Source organism: Rhinichthys klamathensis, unplaced genomic scaffold (genome assembly GCF_029890125.1).
Source record: "Rhinichthys klamathensis goyatoka isolate OS25496 unplaced genomic scaffold, OSU_Roscu_1.1 h1tg000139l_1, whole genome shotgun sequence".
In the NCBI taxonomy this organism is placed as follows: Eukaryota; Metazoa; Chordata; class Actinopteri; order Cypriniformes; family Leuciscidae; genus Rhinichthys; species Rhinichthys klamathensis.
In genome coordinates this window covers 1,946,461-1,965,248 of record NW_026606674.1, presented here as the reverse complement: position 1 = coordinate 1,965,248, position 18,788 = coordinate 1,946,461, and the positions used below count along the sequence as shown (strand labels likewise).

The following is an 18,788-nucleotide window of genomic DNA, read 5'->3' as shown; positions in this document are numbered from 1 at the left end:
ACATACTACATCACAGAAAGTGCTGGAATATTTAATCTTGTTTTATTTCAGACCTTAATGGTAACACTTTAGAATACGGTTCCTTCGTTAATGAATAACTACACAGGAACAAATGAGTAACACAATATTAACAATCTAGTAACTACTATTAACTAACAAGAAATTCTGATTTACAAATTAGTAAGTAACAGCGCACAGATGAAAGTGGTAGTTCACTATTAAAGGTAGGGTAGGTCGTTTTTGGTCTAAAAAACTTTTTCCCAAATTTGTTTAAACTTTCTATATATATTAATGCATAATTAAAATGTAAGTACTCTGATAAAAAGAGTATAAAAATCGAGTGACTCTAGACCGTTTAATCTGCACTAAACACAGCTCATTATTTCCTTCCGGGACGAAACAAAGGATTGGCTTAGGCGACTGTCACTCTCTCGCAACCATGGCAACACCCCCGCTGCTACATGCGCTGCCCACATGCGCGCACTCGTTTGACTCGAGGAGGGTAAGAGACTAGTAAGAGACACAATTACATGCAAAACACGGCGTATATGTTATGAATCTTACACGAAATTCACCTTCATCACAGTGTAACTGATTGTAATGGGAAAACGTGTATCAATGCAACCTGTTTTTAGCTTTGCTTTATGTTACTAGCTCGTTAACGAATCAAACTCAATATATTTTAAACTTTACCAGTATCGATATGCTAGCTTGATAGTGAGTACTAACAGCCATGTTAGTTGTTTATATTCATAATGATAAAGTTAGGTATTTTATTACATGTGAGTCTGACATGATGTCACTACATGCACTGCTCCTCTCCGCTCGGCGCTGGTAAGCGCGTCCTCCAGCTGTGAGCTGTCGGCATCGCGCGTTCATGTGTTTTGGGGGCGTGGTTTTGGAAGGAGCCCAGAATGGAGGGGGTGGAAGTGAATGGAGATAAGTAGCTGTGTTTATTACAGCCCTGAGAGGACTACAGACACTCGATTTTTATACTCTCTTTTCCAGAGTACTTACATTTTAATTATGCATTGATATATATATAGAAAGTTTAAACAAATTTGGCAAAAAGTAAAAAAAAAAATCCTACCTACAATACCTTTAACTAAGCAATAACTACTTTTTTTAATGCTTCCCAGAGAACTACTGTAAGAATCATGGTAACTAACTAGTAATGACTCAAGTGTTACTACATACTTCTAAAGGAATGACTAATTATTTGGATCCGTATTCTAAAGTGAAGATCACGGTAACTAACTAGTAATTACTCAAGTGTTACTACATACTTCTAAAGGAATTACTAATTCTTTTAAGCTTTTGAGGTTTTTGGTGAAGTTTTAGATAGTAATTCCCATAGAAGTAGCCTATGTAGTAACACTTGAGTAATTACTAGTTAGTTACCGTGATCTTCACTTTAGAATACGGATCCAAATAATTAGTAATTCCTTTAGAAGTATGTAGTAACACTTGAGTAATTACTAGTTTGTTACCATGATCTTCACTTTAGAATACGGATCCAAATAATTAGTCATTCCTTTAGAAGTATGTAGTAGGCCTAACACTTGAGTCATTACTAGTTAGTTACCATGATTCTTACATGAAAAGCCAATCCTAAAGTGTAGAATCTTCTAATCCTTCACAAGATATTTGCACACACGTATGAGGTAGGAGACATTAATAAAATCTTTTTTTTTTTTTGCGAGGTATAGGTTAAATAATATAATCACTGTATATGGTATTTGGATGGCCGATAACTCAATATGTTCCAGCCGTCACCGTGACTCTGCCCAATTTTCTGGCATTCCTCTGGACTGGCATTGAATCACTACAGGACAAGTAGGTCCCGAAAACTGCATTTAAAAAGCCATTTCTTTACAATTATTTAGTTGATAAATAGTTCTCTAGGAGAGAGCATTGGCTAATTATTTCCCAAATCATAAGTCTGCTATGCTATTAGCCTACATATTGATAAACCTTGTGTATTTGTTTACAGCAGTTATTAATGTTAATGTAGTGCTAGTCATTTGTCCTGCATTAGTTATTGATTAGTTTTGCATGAACTATTAATCTTCTTCAGTAGTTCTCTGGGAAGCATAAAAAAAAGTAGTTATCAATTAGTTAATAGTGAACTACTACTTTCATCTGTGCGCTGTTACTTACTAATTCGTTAATCAGAATTTCTTGTTAGTTAATAGTAGTTACTAGATTGTTAATATTGTGTTACTCATTTGTTCCTGTGTAGTTATTCATTAACGAAGGAACCGTATTCTAAAGTGTTACCCAACTTTCTGCTAAGATATATGTGACTTTTTTTTTGCAACAAAAATGCGGGGATTATGAAATCATACAAGCCCCGCATATTTTGCGTGGAAATCGGCAATTTATACGGCAAAAGTGCGGCGTATTTGAAAAAATGCCCCCGCATAAATATGCAGACTTTGGCTGATTAGTGAATCATGCGATTACATAATCGCGTTTTTCTGAAGGGACTGAAAGGTGATGTTCATAATAATAAATTCTAGATAGTAATTGGCGTTTTACAGCACCCTAGTGCCAATTTTGGGAACATGCCATGATAGTTTACAGCAACCTATTTTTGTGAAATCATACTCGAAATAAAAAAAATATTGCAGGACTTGGACTGTGGACATCTATACTTTATTTTTATGAAATAAAGATATTTTATGATATTTACAATATTTCAGTTAAACTACACTTGAACAATAACTTTTATCTTACTGACAGTTGGACCAAAAAAAGTGTTCAATGAGTACATAACAGATTACATCTAGCCTACATAATTTTATACAACAGACATTTTATAAAAATATATCAATAAAACCTAAATCAATGTATTCGGTATTGGACATCAATTTAACATTGACATTAGATGTTGAATTTACATTGAATTTTGGTCACCCGACGTCGCAACCAAAATTTAACCAAATATCAACGTCTTATGACGTTGTGTGCCTGCTGGGAATAATCTGTTATGTCTCATTTAACAGACGCTTTTATCCAAAGCAACAAGTAGGAGAGCATTTAACACACACTCGGCACAATCCGGCGCGACGTGACGAGGTCCATACGGGTTCTGTTGTCTTACACTTCTTACAGCGTTACAGTAGGTTAAATCATAATAAGGAAACTTTACGTGTGATTCATGTCATCGCGACATACTGTAACAGTGTGTGTTTGAAAAAAAATGATGTAGTCCTCTGCTTTTTTTTCTGGGGTGCATTAGACGGCCAAACAGCAAAGCGACTAAACAAACACGAAAATTCGCAAGAGCAACAAAAGATTTGAAGCTCATGGCAGACGCGCCCAATAGATGCTTCGCGCTGTGATTGGCTGAATGTTAGCTCACTCAAGTCTAATGCCGCGTTCCAGGCAACCTGTAACCCGTGTTTTTCCAACCTTATACCCGTGAAAGTGCACTGGAACGGCAGTCAAACCCGTGACTTCCCACCCGTGAACTCGTACTAGATCGATGTACTCCCAGTTACGAGTTCTGACGTCACATAGCCCGCAAAACCATACAAAACATGTCTGAAACAATAAGTATGTATATACACACACGATTATGTATTACAATGTTATGTGTCTGAAAAAATAAGTATGTATATTGCGCTCAGGTAGTTTGGCGTGACTGGCCTGGAATGCTACAAAGTCGTGAGTCGTGGTTTGAAGTCGTGATTTACGTGCACCCCCCCCCCCCCCCGGTTGCTACGCCCCTGCCCACGATCGACAAAGAAAACCCCGCGTGTGCCATATCAACATGTTGAAGCGTTATGTTGCTCGTGTTGGACAGAGGTGAATCTGAGTTCTCTTACGAGAGTATCTCTCGTACTGCGTAATATCTTACGCTACGGGGAAAACCTCTTTTCCACGAGATATTGAAGCCAAAAAATTATCCTTAATTTTGAATTAATGTAAAACGCTGTGCAGCAGCATGCAGACATAGGCAGGACGGCTCGCGCGCCTATTGGCTGCCCTGCTGCAACAGCAGCAGCCTATCGAGAGAGGCGCTGCGTGACACCATATCCAATGGGGACACTTCGCGCCCATTTCGTCACGTCCCGCCAGAAAGGGCGTGGTCTCGCCCTATAAATATAGCTCGATAAGGCTGGTACACTGATTTTCATCTCTTCAGCGAAGCCTCTCGCATCGCTGGATCCGGAGTGAGAAGCCGCGCCGTCGACGCAAGCCTTTCAGCGGGACGAGCTTCTGGAGTCGCTGGCCTCGCCGCCTATATATCCTGTACTATATATCCTTTACTCTGCTCTGTGTGTATGTGTGTGTGTGTGTGCTCGCCCCGCGACTCACACAGCTATCATCTAAAAGAGCCGCGTCTTTGTAAAGACGCCATCCTCCTGTGGCTCGTGCCGAGCCACATTCAGCGACGGGGACCGCCATGTGATGTGTTTCCTGCCTGTGAGAGGATCATGCAGCTCTCGCGCTCGCCGACGGCGGCTGCCCTCACTGCGAGCGATTGCCTACTGTGACTCTGAGGACTCGCCTGGCATCCTTCAGCGAGACTGCACTTCCACCCGCTGCAGTGCCACGCCGTAAAAAAGCGCCGTACTCAGCGGGTCCCCGAGCCTTCTCCAGCCCGTGAAAGCTCGCCGGTTCGCCTGCCAGCTTCACCAGCTTCACTCGAGTCGCTCACTGACGGATAACGGCCGCCGCGCGCCGCCGCTCCTGCCATTAATGACGACGAGATAGCTGCATCTGTAGAGGAGACCTGCTTCTCTATCCTGGCGTCGGACAGTGAGGACTGGGCGAGCTCTGTGGACCTCCCCTTTCTGTCCGCGAGTCGTCAGGGAAACGGGCCAGCATCAAGACCGCTAAAACCGCGGCTAGCTTTCTTTACGTTATAAGAAATCTACCCCGCCCCCCCATGGGCGTGCGTCACCGGTAAAATGAGAAAAGAGTGTGTTTTAGTCCCCGCCGAGGCCGGACTAATCTCCATTTCTCAAACATTTCTCAGCTCCTAGTTTGAGCGGCTGAAAATGTCATTATTGCAGCAATGAGCCTGTTGTATAACACGCACACCTGCATACAAACGCCGACACACACAAAACTGTGATGACGCTCTCTTATCTGCTTACGCTAATGTTGTTCTCCCTGTGGCTCAGGGGCGGAACCCGAAGCCTTCGCGCGAGAGACCCGTGTTCGATCCCGGCTCTTGCAGCAGATAAAAATTTAGTCTCGCCGCGGCCAGACTTCCACTGAAATTTTCGCTCGTTCGGTTCCAGAAAATGTGACTGTTCCAGTGTATTTTGCAGTAAGCAAGCCAGTACCATGCCCGCTTGCCTGCACACAAATGCTGTTCCCATGGCGACCCAGATAAATCACATAAACGATGTATTTTCTGGTATTCCGGCCACAGCCGATGGTGTTATGAGTGTAATAAAAATGCCCACAACCCAGGGCTCATTTCTACACACAAACACAGCCCGCAAAAATGCAGGGCTCGCACAAACAAAATCGCCTCATGTCGATTGTGCACTAAATGTAGTGAATGTGCCTACGTCTCAGTGCCCACAAACACTACACACCACATGTCCCACTGGTTCTGTAAAAACGAAACCAACACGCATTCAGTCAGCTCAGGCCGATGGTGTTTTTCAGTGCAGTAAATGCGCTGTCCTGCGCCCACATTCACTCACAGACATGTTAAGCCCCACGGGGCTCGCCCCGCTCTCTCTCCCTCAGCAAACTGCTATAAGGGTTTTGAGCGCGGCTAGGCTGCCCGCCGCGATCGGCGCGCCCCCCGCCTCACACACTGTAAACACAGTGTCTGCGTTACAGCACGCCGGAGCTCCCTTGCCGTCACTATGTCACGGCCAGAGCCCAGATCTCATTCTACCCCTAGCTATTCACGCGAAAGTGTGGGCACAGCTTCCTGGGGTATCAGAATGGGTGCTGAACACTATAAAAAGAGGCTATTCGCTACAGTTCGCTCGACGTCCCCGCCGTTGTACGGCGCGCGTCGAGACGACGGTAAAAAACGAAGTATCTCATCTACTTCGAGCCGAGATAGCGAAACTTCTGAGCAAAGGTGCTATAGAACCTTTATCTCAAGCTCAGAGCAAAGGGGGCCTACACAGCAGATATTTTCTGGTACCGAAAAAAGATGGAGGTCTCAGACCCATTTTAGATCTGCGACAGCTGAACAGAGTGCTTTTGAAGCACCAGTTCAGAATGCTTACAACCAGGAAAATCCTCACGCAAGTTTGCCAAGAGGACTGGCTTATGTCAATAGATATGAAAGACGCCTATTTCCAGATACAAATAGCGTCCCATCACAGGTGATTCTTGAGATTCGCCTTTGAGGGCCAGGCATATCAATACACAGTCCTGCCGTTCGGCCTGTCCCTAGCACCCCGTACATTCACGAAGTGCATGGACGCGGTTCTCGCACCCCTGAGACTCCGGGGCATGCGAGTTTTGAACTACTTGGACGATTGGCTGATTCTAGCTCGATCTCACTCAGAGCTCATAGAACACAGGGCCACATTACTCGAGCACCTCGAGAATCTGGGCCTCACAGTCAATCGGGCGAAGAGCTCACTGTCCCCCAGTCAGAAAATTTCTTTCTGGGTACAGTGCTGGACTCGCGATCCATGACAGCACGCCTGTCATCGGAGCGCGGACTAGACATTCAGCGCGTCGCGAAATCCGTCTGCCACGGCTCTATAGTCCCGCTCAAAAGGTTACAGAAAATGCTGGGCCTGATGGCCTCAGCAGCCTCTGTGCTCCAGCTGGGCCTGCTTCACATGCGCCCACTGCAGATGTGGCTGAAAGCGCGAGTTCCGCCCTGGGCACGGACCGCTGGTCTGTTTCGCCTCAGGGTCGATCTAAAGTGCGTTTTCAGCTCTGAAACCTTGGAAAGTAACCAACTGGTCTCAGTCAGGTGTGAGTCTGGGGACCGCCTCGAGTGTGCAGGTGGTGTCTACGGACGCCTCCACCTTGGGGTGGGGAGCGCTGCTCAAGGGCAGACCCTTCGCTGGCCTGTGGTCAGAACGGGAAAGGCTCCTTCACATAAACTGCTTGGAAATGATAGCAGTCGACAAAGCGCTACGGTGCTTCTGTCCCCAGGTAACGGATCACCACGTCCTGGTCCGGTCGGACAACATGTCAGTGGTGGCACACATAAATCCCCAGGGCGGCGTCAGGTCCCGAAACCTTTACAGGTTGACGGAACGTCTTCTGGTCTGGGCTCAGGACAACCTGCTCTCGCTGAGAGCAGCGCATGTGCCTGGTCACCTGAATGTGGGACCAGACAGACTGCTCAGAAACAATGTCCCAGCAGGGGAATGGTCGCTGCACCCGCAAGACGATCCAACTGCTGTGGAAAACGTTCGGCAGAGCGCAGGTGGACCTGTTCGCGTCCCACAAAAACGCTCACTGTCCGAAATATTTCTCCAAGAGCAAGGACGCGCTGGCCCACGTCTGGCCTCGCTGTCCCCTCTATCCTTTTCCCCCCGTCTCGCTCCTGCCTCAAGTGCTGGAACGAATCAGGGAAAACGGATGCCCAGTGCTGCTTGTGGCTCCGCTCTGGACAAACTAGACTTGGTTCCCAGTCCTGATGCGGCTGACCAGCACTGCCCCATGGCCAAAACCGTTGAGGAAAGACCTCCTCTCTCAGGCCAAGGGCTCTATTTGGCATACTCGCCCGCAACTATGGTCCCTACATGCATGGGCCATCAACGGGTACCCGCTAACCTCCTGGAGGGAGTGTTAAACAAGATCACGCAGGCGAGAGCCCTGTCTACTAGACGGCTCTACTCCTCGAAGTGGTCTGTGTTCTCTGCCTGGTGTCAAGCTCAGGGCTATTCACCCGTAGACTGGGGGGTCACGGAAGTACTCTCCTTCCTTCAAGAGCTGCTGGATAAGGGCAGGACCTCATCCACGCTCAAAGTGTACGTGGCGGCCATAGCAACGTTTACAAAACCTGTGTCTGGCTAGTCACTGGGGAAAAACGACCTAGTCGTGCAATTCCTTAAGGGAGCTCGGAGGCTGAACCCTCCTAGACCTCCTTCAGTCCCGGTGTGGGACCTTTCTACGGTTTTGGAAGCCATGAAAGGTGCCCCGTTCGAGCCAATCCATTTGTCAGACATGAAGCATCTGTCTTTCAAAACGGTGTTTCTTTTGGCTCTCGCTTCAGTGAAGCGCATAGGGGACTTACAAGCGCTTTCAGTAAGCGCGTCATGTATGGAGTTTGGGCCTAATGACTCAAAAGTCATACTCAAACCAAGGCACGGGTACGTGCCCAAATCCCTCAACACACCGTTCAGGGCCCAGGTTATTTCCCTGTGTGCTCTCTCGGTTCATGATGAGGAGGAGGATGCGAGTCTCCTTTGCCCTGTCAGGGCACTGAGAGCTTATGTGTCCCGCTCGTCTGTCTTCAGACAGACCGAGCAGTTCTTCGTTTTGTTTGGCAGACGCTCCAAGGGACTGGCCGCATCAAAACAGAGCCTATCCAGATGGATAGTCGACGCCATAGCACTGGCTTACACTTCTAAGGGCCTGCAGTGTCCTTTGGGTGTCAGAGCGCACTCCACGAGAGGCGTGGCCTCGTCGTGGGCGTGGTATAGTGGGGTTACCTTGCAAGATATCTGTACGGCCGCGGGCTGGGCCTCGCCGTCTACATTTATAAGGTTTTATAACCTAGAGGTTCCCGCCTTACAAGCCAAGCTTCTGTCGGTATAGAATTCAGTGCTATCTGCCCCGCTGTACCGGCCCAGATGCTGAGTTTTGCTTGTGCATCGCTCACAGCTACATGGGTGTTGAATAACCCGTACTGTTACCCAGTTCAGGCTGAACACGTTCACCCTGTCTGTGTGAAACACTGTTAACATAACTAGCTCCTGTAGGATGCTATTTCATGGGGAATGATGCTTGCAGCCTCTCTTCCCCGACTCTCTGTGAGTCTATGGTGATTATGCACTACATGAGACCCGGGCTACTGCCCTTGGGATTTTGGTGTCGGATCCCAGTACGCACAGCGTCTTGCATTGTGTTCCCCATAGTGTAAGATATTACGCAGTACGAGAGATACTCTCGTAAGAGAACGTACTCGGTTACTAACGTAACCTCGGTTCTCTCTAGAGAGGGAACGAGTACTGCGTATCTTGCCGTGCATACACAGCTCTGGTTCGCTTCGGCGATGAAAACCAGTGTACCAGCCTTATCGAGCTATATTTATAGGGCGAGACCACGCCCTTTCTGGCGGGAATTGACGAAATGGGCGCGAAATGCCCCCATTGGATATGGTGTCACGCAGCGCCTCTCTCGATAGGCTGCTGCTGTTGCAGCAGGGCAGCCAATAGGCGCGCGAGCCGTCCTGCCTATGTCTGCATGCTGCTGCACAGCGTTTTACATTAATTCAAAATTAAGGATAATTTTTGGCTTCAATATCTCGTGGAAAAGAGGTTTTCCCCGTAGCGTAAGATATTACGCAGTACTTGTTCCCTCTCTAGAGAGAACCGAGGTTACGTTAGTAACCGAGTACGACTCATTTCCTCTGCACTGAATCTCTTGTGTCCACATCTGAGCGTCTCCTTTGCCAAAAGCATCTTCTCCCAGCACCTGTACAGGAGCCCCACAGTCCAGCTCTCACACACAACCTCTGCATCCTGCTGGTCAAAGGCAGCGTCACACACTGAAACCCACGACTGATCATCAAGTATCTCTAACCTCCCAGAGCACAGGTGAGATCCATTAACGAGTCTGGAAGCTTTATGACCTGTTCATATTACAGGAATGACAGTGCACAGTAGACAAAAACAAATGCTTGATAGTTAATTACAATAACTATGCAAACATTTACAGTTTTCCAAACAAAAAAATCTAGAAATTATCAAAGGTAACTCTAAAAGTAACGTTTCAAAATATTCTTTAAAAAAAAGAATAATTCCAGAAGCTGTAATGAACAGTGGCAGTGTGTGTGGCCATCCAGTCAAACTGTAGTAAAAGTATTCGAGAGAGTTTCACATGTAATAAGTAGCTATTTCATATGCAAGCATGTCAGCCAATCACAGCAGTGGCCGGTTACACTGAATCCAACAGCAGACACGCCCCTTCAAACAGAGCGTTCAAATCAGAGGCTAAAATCAGGCTAGGAAAAATGCCTTTTATTTTTAAATTATGACTATTTTTGATCTAAAAAACATACTAACATTATAAGGGCAACCCAGGAAACATTATAAAATAAAAAAATAACCCCATGCCAGGGGACCTTTAAATAACTAAATAATTTATCTCTCTTATATCCACTCTTTTCAACATACTGAAAGCTAATCAAGACTGGGCTTGTCAACTACCAAATTGACAAACGAACGAATAAATAACTCACCATTAAATATCATGCATTACTCACACAAAAGCTACCGGATGTCATTTTATAAAATAAAGCACATGGCACATAACCTGGCCCTTGCCAGATGAATTTCGCTCCGCCTAGCTTCACTCACATCTAGGGGTGGGGGAAAAAATCGATTCTTAGATGCATCGCGATGCGGACGTGGACGATTCTGAATCGATTCACAATTGTCAAAAATCGATTTTCAAAAAAAAAAATTTTTTTTAGATATATATTTATAATAACGTAATATTGACGGAACGCGAAAGACGGAACTCTGAAGCGCGGAAGTGCAGTGGCCGGACCGTCTGTGGCGTGCACATAACAGACGCGGACGCGATGGCTGAGCGCCAAATCCAAACACCCTCCTCGTTAAAAGCTGACGTGTGGAAATATTTTGGCTTCTGAAGTTGAAGGGGGAAAGGAGCTGGACAAGAGCCACACTAGTTGTAAGCTTTGTAGAGTAAAACTAAAATATTTCGGAAACAAGACACATGAAGCCAAATGACACGTTTCCAGCCAGAGGAGGAAAAACACTCGGCTGTAACGTTACCGGTCGTTGTTATATTATTAATTTACTACAAATATGCTGCTGCTAGTTCAGACACACATGTATTTTCCTGTTGGTTCTTTGCAATGTTAATAAAATATATTGTACGTTAATTCTTTATGGGTCATTACTTTGTACTTTTAAAGCAAAGTATTTATAGTCACACACACACAAAAAAAAGATTCTGATAATCGATTTAGCATCGAATCGCAGCCCTCTGAATCGTAATCGAATCGAATCGTGAGGTGCCTAGAGATTCCCACCCCTACTCACATCCATCTGGAACCTCTTCCATTGAGAGTGATTTCTCCAACCAACTTTATGGTTTAGCCAATCAGGACGCAGGGCGGGAGTTTCATAGATGTGACGTAGTGGAGAAGCGACCGTGAGACTGTTTTGATTCAGACAACAATGGCGGCTCGCATCGAGGAAACAAGCGTTAACATTGATGCTGTTAACATTGATTTCATCCGTGTTGTCCAATCTACCTAATATTGTTTCATTAAAAGAACATCAGAGAACGGCTCTTAAGGCTTTTGTTGGTGGAAACGATGTTATATAGATCAGTGCCTTCTCCCGACCGGATTCTTCAGCGTCACGGGTTGGCTTCGGTGTGAGTGGTTGAAATAGCACGTCGATAAAGATGACAGACAAGTGGCTTATCCAATCATATGCAAGGATTTTTGATAAGGCCCAGCCTTCTGAAACGCCATTTCAATGGATCGGTTCCAGATGGATGTGAGTGAAGCTAGGCGGAGCGAAATTCATCTGGCAAGGGCCAGGTTACATGCCACATGGATCAAAAAAAAAAATCCCCTTTTGTGTTATACCAATGAAAGTCCTTCTAGCTTGGACCAAATTCAGGGTGAGCAATAAAATAAAATAACTTTCACTTTCAACTTTTAATTCTGGCCGGAGTTTCCTATGGGGAGCTTTTTTCGGTGCGGGAATCCGGTTCCGGGTATATCGGGCCATAACGGAGATGATTATGAAAGATTGAGAACAGGTGCGGGAGGAGAGTGAGCGGAACAGCGATTGGGACGCGCCTTGATTGAGGGTGACATAAAAGGGTATTACATTCAAACCAAAGAAAAAAGGAGAGAGGAAAAACGAGAGGAGCACGAGGGAAGAGGGGCCCGGCCGTCGAGTTATTCGGGTGGGAGAGAAAGAGAGAGATTTGGACTCGGGTAAGGAGAAAGACAGGTTGGAGGAGAAAGGGAGAAGCTATAAAGAAGTCAGCACCTTGGGTGAGATTAGTGTCGAACTCTAGCCGGATTATGGAACAATTGACGTCCCTGTGAATTGTATGGAATAGCATGGTGAGTGAAATTTCACTGTAGGACCTATACTACATTGAGTGAATTGTGCTTCACAGCTGTTTCCCAAATAGCTTAACATCAGCGAGTGGTGGACGAGACCTCATGCCTGTGCCTTCTCTTTGCAGAAGACGCTAAAAGCTGTGAAAGCCCGTTGATGTGGTTGAAAATACTAATTTCTCTCTCTGCCTGAGTCCAGTGAAGAGCCGGCTAAAGCCGTGAAGTGTACTCACCTCCCTTCTCTCTGCCGGAGTCCAGTGAAGAGCCGGCTAAAGCCGTGAAGTGTACTCGCCTCCCTTCTCTCTGCCGGAGTCCAGTGAAGAGCCGCTAAAGCTGCGAAGTGTACTCGCCTCCCTTCTCTCTGTCTGAGTCCAGTGAAGAGCTTGCTAAAGCCGTGAAGTATACTCACCTCCCTTCTCTCTGCTTGAGTCCAGTGAAGAGCCGGCTAAAGCCATGAAGTGTACTCACCTCCCTTCTCTCTGCCGGAGTCCAATGAAGAGCCGGCTAAAGCCGTGAAGTGTACTCACCTCCCTTCTCTCTGCCGGAGTCCAGTGAAGAGCCAGCTAAAGCCGTGAGGTGTACTCACCTCCCTTCTCTCTGTCTGAGTCCAGTGAAGAGCCGGCTAAAGCCGTGAGGTGTACTCGCCTCCCTTCTCTCTGCTTGAGTCCAGTGAAGAGCCGGCTAAAGCTGTGAAGTGTACTTGCCTCCCTTCTCTCTGCTTGAATCCAGTGAAGAGCCGGCTAAAGCCGTGAAGTGTACTCACCTCCCTTCTCTCTGCTTGAGTCCAGTGAAGAGCCAGCTAAAGCTGTGAAGTGTACTTGCCTCCCTTCTCTCTGCTTGAGTCCAGTGAAGAGCCGGCTAAAGCCGTGAAGTGTACTCGCCTCCCTTCTCTCTGCTTGAGTCCAGTGAAGAGCCGGCTAAAGCCGTGAAGTGTACTGGCCTCCCTTCTCTCTGCTTGAGTCCAGTGAAGAGCCGGCTAAAGCCGTGAAGTGTACTCGCCTCCCTTCTCTCTGCTTGAGTCCAGTGAAGAGCCGGCTAAAGCTGTGAAGTGTACTTGCCTCCCTTCTCTCTGCTTGAGTCCAGTGAAGAGCCGGCTAAAACCGTGAGGTGTACTCGCCTCCCTTCTCTCTGCTTGAGTCCAGTGAAGAGCCGGCTAAAGCCGTGAAGTGTACTCGCCTCCCTTTTCTCTGCTTGAGTCCAGTGAAGAGCCGGCTAAAGCCGTGAAGCGTAATCACCTCCCTTCTCTCTGCTTGAGTCCTGTGAAGAGCCAGCTAAAGCTGTGAAATATACCCACTCCTTCCTCCATTTGAATCCTGTTGAAGAAGAACGCTGAAGTGACTTCAGTAGTGGTTTTAAAGAGATGTTTTAAAGTAAATAAAGATATTGTTATACTTCCCATTGGTTGTCCTGCAGTTTAGCTCCTCACGGTGACGTGCATGTCAGGGGTGCCGGCCGGTCATTAAGAGCCCACCCCGACCTGTGACATGTGCACTTGTGTTGAATTTATATGCAAGATGCTAGCCAATCATAGCAGTGGCCATTTAGATTCAAGCCTCACAGCAGACGCCCCTTTCATATCAGAGGGCTAAAATCAGGGTAGGAAATGGCCTTTTATTTCTTAATGTCGATTTTTGATGTAAAAATCATAACATTATCAGTGCACCTCAGGAAACATTATAAAATAATAAAAATTCAGTTTATGACCCATGTAATACTATTAAAAAATGGTGGGATTTGGAGCAGCTAACCTGAGCAAATGACTCCCGCATCTTTAGAGTGATCACGGTCATTAAAAGCCCACTGTATTGATGCACAGTACTTCAGTGTTGATTCTGATCCAGTACATAACATAAGACGTGTCCAGATTGGTCCTGATCCAAAATGAGCATCACCCAGAGCATCTACAGGTTCTCCACTGTCCAGCTCTCTACACACCACTGCAGCATCAGCCATATCCCAGTCATCTCCACACACTGTTCCCTACAGTTGCACTACAGTTCGCTCGCCGTCCCCCGCGTTTTCACGCTCGGACCGAGTCGACAGTGAGCGCGAAAGTAGAACATCTACTCCGCGCAGAAATAGCCAAACTGCTGTGCAAAGGAGCTATAGAACCGGTGCCGCCTTCTCTGAGCAAGTCAGGCTTTTACAGCCGTTATTTTCTCGTACCGAAGAAGGACGGAGGCCTGAGGCCTATATTAGATCTGAGATTTTTGAACAAAGCTCTCATGAGGAGACCGTTCAAAATGATTACAACCAGGCAGATCCTCGCGCAAATTCGCCCGAGGGACTGGTTTATATCTCTCGATCTGAAAGACGCATATTTTCAGATACAGATTATACCCCGTCACCGGCCATTCTTGAGATTCGCCTTCGACGGCCAGGTATATCAGTACACCGTCCTCCCGTTCGGCCTTTACAAAGTGCATGGACGCGGCGCTCGCCCCCCTCAGATGTCAGGGTGTGCGAATTCTGAACTATTTGGATGATTGGCTGATTATAGCACAGTCAGAGATAGAGCTCGTATCTCACAGAACTATGCTTCTCAGCCACTTGAAAAGATTGTCTCTCACGGTCAACTGGACCAAGAGCTTATTACAGCCCAGCCAGTCAATCTCCTTTTTCGGGATGGAACTGGACTCCGTGGCTATGAAGGCTCAGCTGTCGACAGAGAGCGCGCACGCCGTGTTCGACACCTGGCCGCATCTTTCCAGAAGGGCAGAACCGCCTCCCTGAAGAAATTTCAGAGGATGCTAGGCTGTATGGCCTCAGCTGCAGCAGTGCTTCAGCTGGGCTTACTGCGCATGCGCCCGCTACAACGCTGGTTGAACGCCCGCGTACCCTGTCAGGTGTGGACGGGGTACGCGGCGCGCGCGCTCTCTGTCGACAGCTGAGCCTTCATAGCCACGGAGTCCAGTTCCATCCCGAAAAAGGAGATTGACTGGCTGGGCTGTAATAAGCTCTTGGTCCAGTTGACCGCGTCCACCAGGCGGCTACAAGCGGATCAGGATATCTCAGAGCTGCATTTCAGCTCTGCAGCCCTGGTTAGCGGCCAATTGGTACCAGCAGGGGGCTAGGATGGGAGCGATTTCCCACCGAAAAATCATCTCGACAGACGCCTCCAACTCAGGTTGGGGCGGCCTTTTCGAGGGCAGACCGGTCTTTGGCCTGTGGTCAGACCGAGAGAAATGCCTTCACATAAACTGTCTGGAGATGTTGGCGGTCGAGAACGCGCTGAAGCGCTTCCTCCCATTCATACAGGACCAACATGTTCTAGTCCGCTCGGACAACATGTCGGTTGTGTCCTATGTGAACCGCCAGGGCGGTGTCAGGTCCAGGAGCCTCTGCGACCTGGCAGAACGCCTCTTCGTTTGGGCCCAGTGCTTCCTGCGTTCACTGAGAGCGACGCACGTGCCAGGGATCCTGAACGAGGGACCGGACAGATTGTCCAGGGACAATATCTCCCCCGGGGAGTGGTCGTTACACCCCCAAACAGTCCAGCTGTTGTGGCGCCTCTTTGGCAGAGCAGAAGTCGACCTATTCGCGTCAAAGGACAACGCTCATTGCCCAGTGTTCTTTTCAAAGAACGAGGATGCGCTGGCCCAACTCTGGCCCAGCCACCCGCTATATGCCTTCCCTCTGATCTCTATGTTACCACAGGTAATCAAGAGAATCAGGGAATCGCACAGCCCGGTGCTCCTCATAGCCCCGCAATGGGAGAACCAAACCTGGTTCCCGGAACTAACACGGCTGTCACACACAGCCCCGTGGCCGATTCCGGTGAGGAGAACAACCCAAAACTCTTTGTAAGATTTCCCATCGGTGAGGGCTGCCACTGAATAGTTTGTACAGCTGATTGATGAAGCCAAAGAATATGTCTATTTCTGGGCAGGCCCGGGCTGCATGGACACCAACTAGGTTTAACGTGTGAGATGCACATGGTGAGTATGTGGCCAAGGGATTTTTGTTCAGTATGCGAGCTTGCACTCCTCTCACTTTTCCTGCCATGTTAGCTCCATTATCATAGCACTGACCCCTGCAATCAGCTATATCTATCCCATGTTCACTTAGTGATTGTTCCACCATTGTGGCGATTTCCTCTTCTGTCTTTTTTGAAAAGTCCTTAAATTCAAGGAAACGTTCATTTATTTCCCACCCACCCTCAGGGGAAGTTTGACTGACATACCTCAGCAACAGTACATTTTGCTCCAAGTTTGACACATCTGGGGTTGCATCACACATCATGGAATAGAATGTTGTTTCTTGCCTTTCCCTCAAAATAGTGTTTAGGACACGCTGAGCACAAAGTTCAATAAATTCGTTTGGCTGTCAGGTGAAAGATAATGAGCTTGGAGTCTCTTTCCCTGTTGCCGGTGCTCTCTAATGTTTTGTAAATGGTCATTTAGGATACTGTCATACTTTGCCAACAGCTCAATTATGCCAAGAAAATTTGCATTGTCTGGCTCATCTAGTGTATTTGTGCTGCCCCTGAATGGCAGATTCCTGAAGGCTAAGTAGAGTGTTACATCCAGCAGCCGCTTCAGTAGTGCTTTGTTTTTTTCGATTTCTGTCTCCATCAATTTTTGTTGTTGGTTGTCGATTCCAGAAGTCTGTAGGACAGAATGTTGTAGGTTCTTCCATTTCCAATAACAATGTTTGTGTGCACAGTTTCTTTCATGTTCTGGAAATCTCTCATAGAGCTTTCTATATTTTATATTCGATATTTTCATCCCATCTGTGGAATTTAGTGCACTAGTTGACTTTTTCTCTACTTCAAAGGAGAACAGCAAGCATGGTAGGCAAAATAAGGCCTTTTTTGAGCTGCTATATACTATCCAGTCCCTATCGATTTTTTCCCTTCCATTGTGGGATGTGGAATATGTCAAATAGTTTGGGAATTCCCTGCCCTCTGCATCTGCTGGCATTTCCTTTGCCCTCTCCGAGAAAGGCATTCGTTTTGCCATCACACGTATGAGGTTCACTCTATCAGAGTCGGTCATTCTAGTTGGCCATAATGCAGGATCGCTGAAATTAAGTGTGTGATCAGTCTCTGATCCATCCTGCTCAGACTCTCCGACGGGGCAGCGGGCCCCTCCCGCATCACTGTGACTCTCTCTCTCTCTCTCTCTCTCTCTCTCTCTCTCTCTCTCTCTCTCTCTCTCTCTCTCTCTCTCTCTCTCTCTCTCTCTCTCTCTCTCTCTCTCTCTCTCTCTCTCTCTCTCTCTTCTCTCTCACTGGTGGCCTGACTCTGTCCCTCTGCTCCGGGGCAGCGGGCCCCTCCCGCATCACTCTCTCTGTCACCTGACTGCAGCTGGATCTCTCTCCTCTCTGTCTCATCCTCTCTGACGGAACTACCAAACTCAACTGTGTCTGTCAAAGATAACGTGTTGTGTCAGGCTTTTATACTAGAGATGCACCAAGTACAATTTTCTAGGCCAATTCTGATTTTAGCCGATTCCGTTTTTCTAACCACTTTACAGCAGACTTCCATTTTTATTTATTTTTATAAAACACCATATACTTTTACCCAAACTGAATAATAAAAACACGTTTAAATGGGTACATTTTCTATAAATGTCTTCATTTTCTTTTCTGACACAGCCTACTGCAGTTCTTGTTAAAACACACTAGACATGCAAAATCTGTGCATTTTTGGCATTTTTTGTGTGAAATCATATTTATTTTTTGTCCATCAAAAGTGTGCTTTCACTTTTAATTAAGCATGAGCAGCGCAGCAAACTCGGATCTGGCCCATTATCTGTTCACCGATGCCGACAGTGACGCATTTCAGCCGGCTTTTTATTTATCATCTCCATAGATATATCTAGTAGTAAAGCTAATGCAAGGGCTAGAAATCAATGAATTCTTTGCTAATACTTCCTCGTCATCATGGAGAGCAGACGCACTGCTTTCTCCTTTCCACAAGCGCTTGCTCTCTCCCGTGGCGTCTGTCGTTGCTATGCAACAATGAACTTGGCGCGCCTGGAAAAACGAGCGCGCCGCGTCGCTATTATGAGCTAATATCCAAAATATTTCGATATGTGGCTCTTTCCTCATTTCTTATCAACAAGTGGATTTACAGCCACCACATCAGCAGCACCGCCTGTCGCCATGTCTCAGCGCTTTTATGAAGAGGACGCAACTGCACGCGCTTCGGGCATGAACGCGCATCAAGTACCGCTGTTTCTTACCTTGCTCTACGTTGACTTCACTAACGTTAGTTCCAGCTTCACCGTCACCAACTTTTTAAAAATATTTGTTTATGACACCTCTAAGGCGTCTATTTTCTTCTTCTCTTCTTCTCTTTTCTTTTCTTTTCTTTTCTGAGCACCGGACTTGTGCTGACCGGACATTTTGAGCGTAGACTGAACTTCAAATCAAATGACAACATCAAATTTTGATCAGTGGCCAAACCATTTTTGTTTGGGGGGGGGGGGGGGGGGGGGGACTTGACCACTATTTCAAGGACAATTAGGAAGAAAACAAATAAAAAGCTTTTATGTAACTCAAATATTAGATTTTTTTTCCACAAATATGCCCATTTTATTTATTTTTT

The 18,788-nt window shown here is 46.7% G+C and overlaps 1 protein-coding gene across 1 annotated transcript in view; it reads right to left on the bottom strand.

Annotated features, from left to right (window-relative positions):
• The window catches only part of LOC130089885 (scavenger receptor cysteine-rich type 1 protein M130), a 140,075-nt gene extending 127,385 nt beyond the window's left edge, over positions 1-12,690 (bottom strand). Inside the window, exons 1-2 of the mRNA XM_056257451.1 lie at positions 12,645-12,690; positions 9,514-9,754 (exon numbers count right to left, since the gene is read on the bottom strand). Coding sequence (XP_056113426.1) covers positions 9,514-9,754; positions 12,645-12,690 — 287 coding nt within the window. The remainder of the gene's footprint in view (positions 1-9,513; positions 9,755-12,644) is intronic.
• Between the last annotated feature and the right edge of the window lie 6,098 nt (positions 12,691-18,788).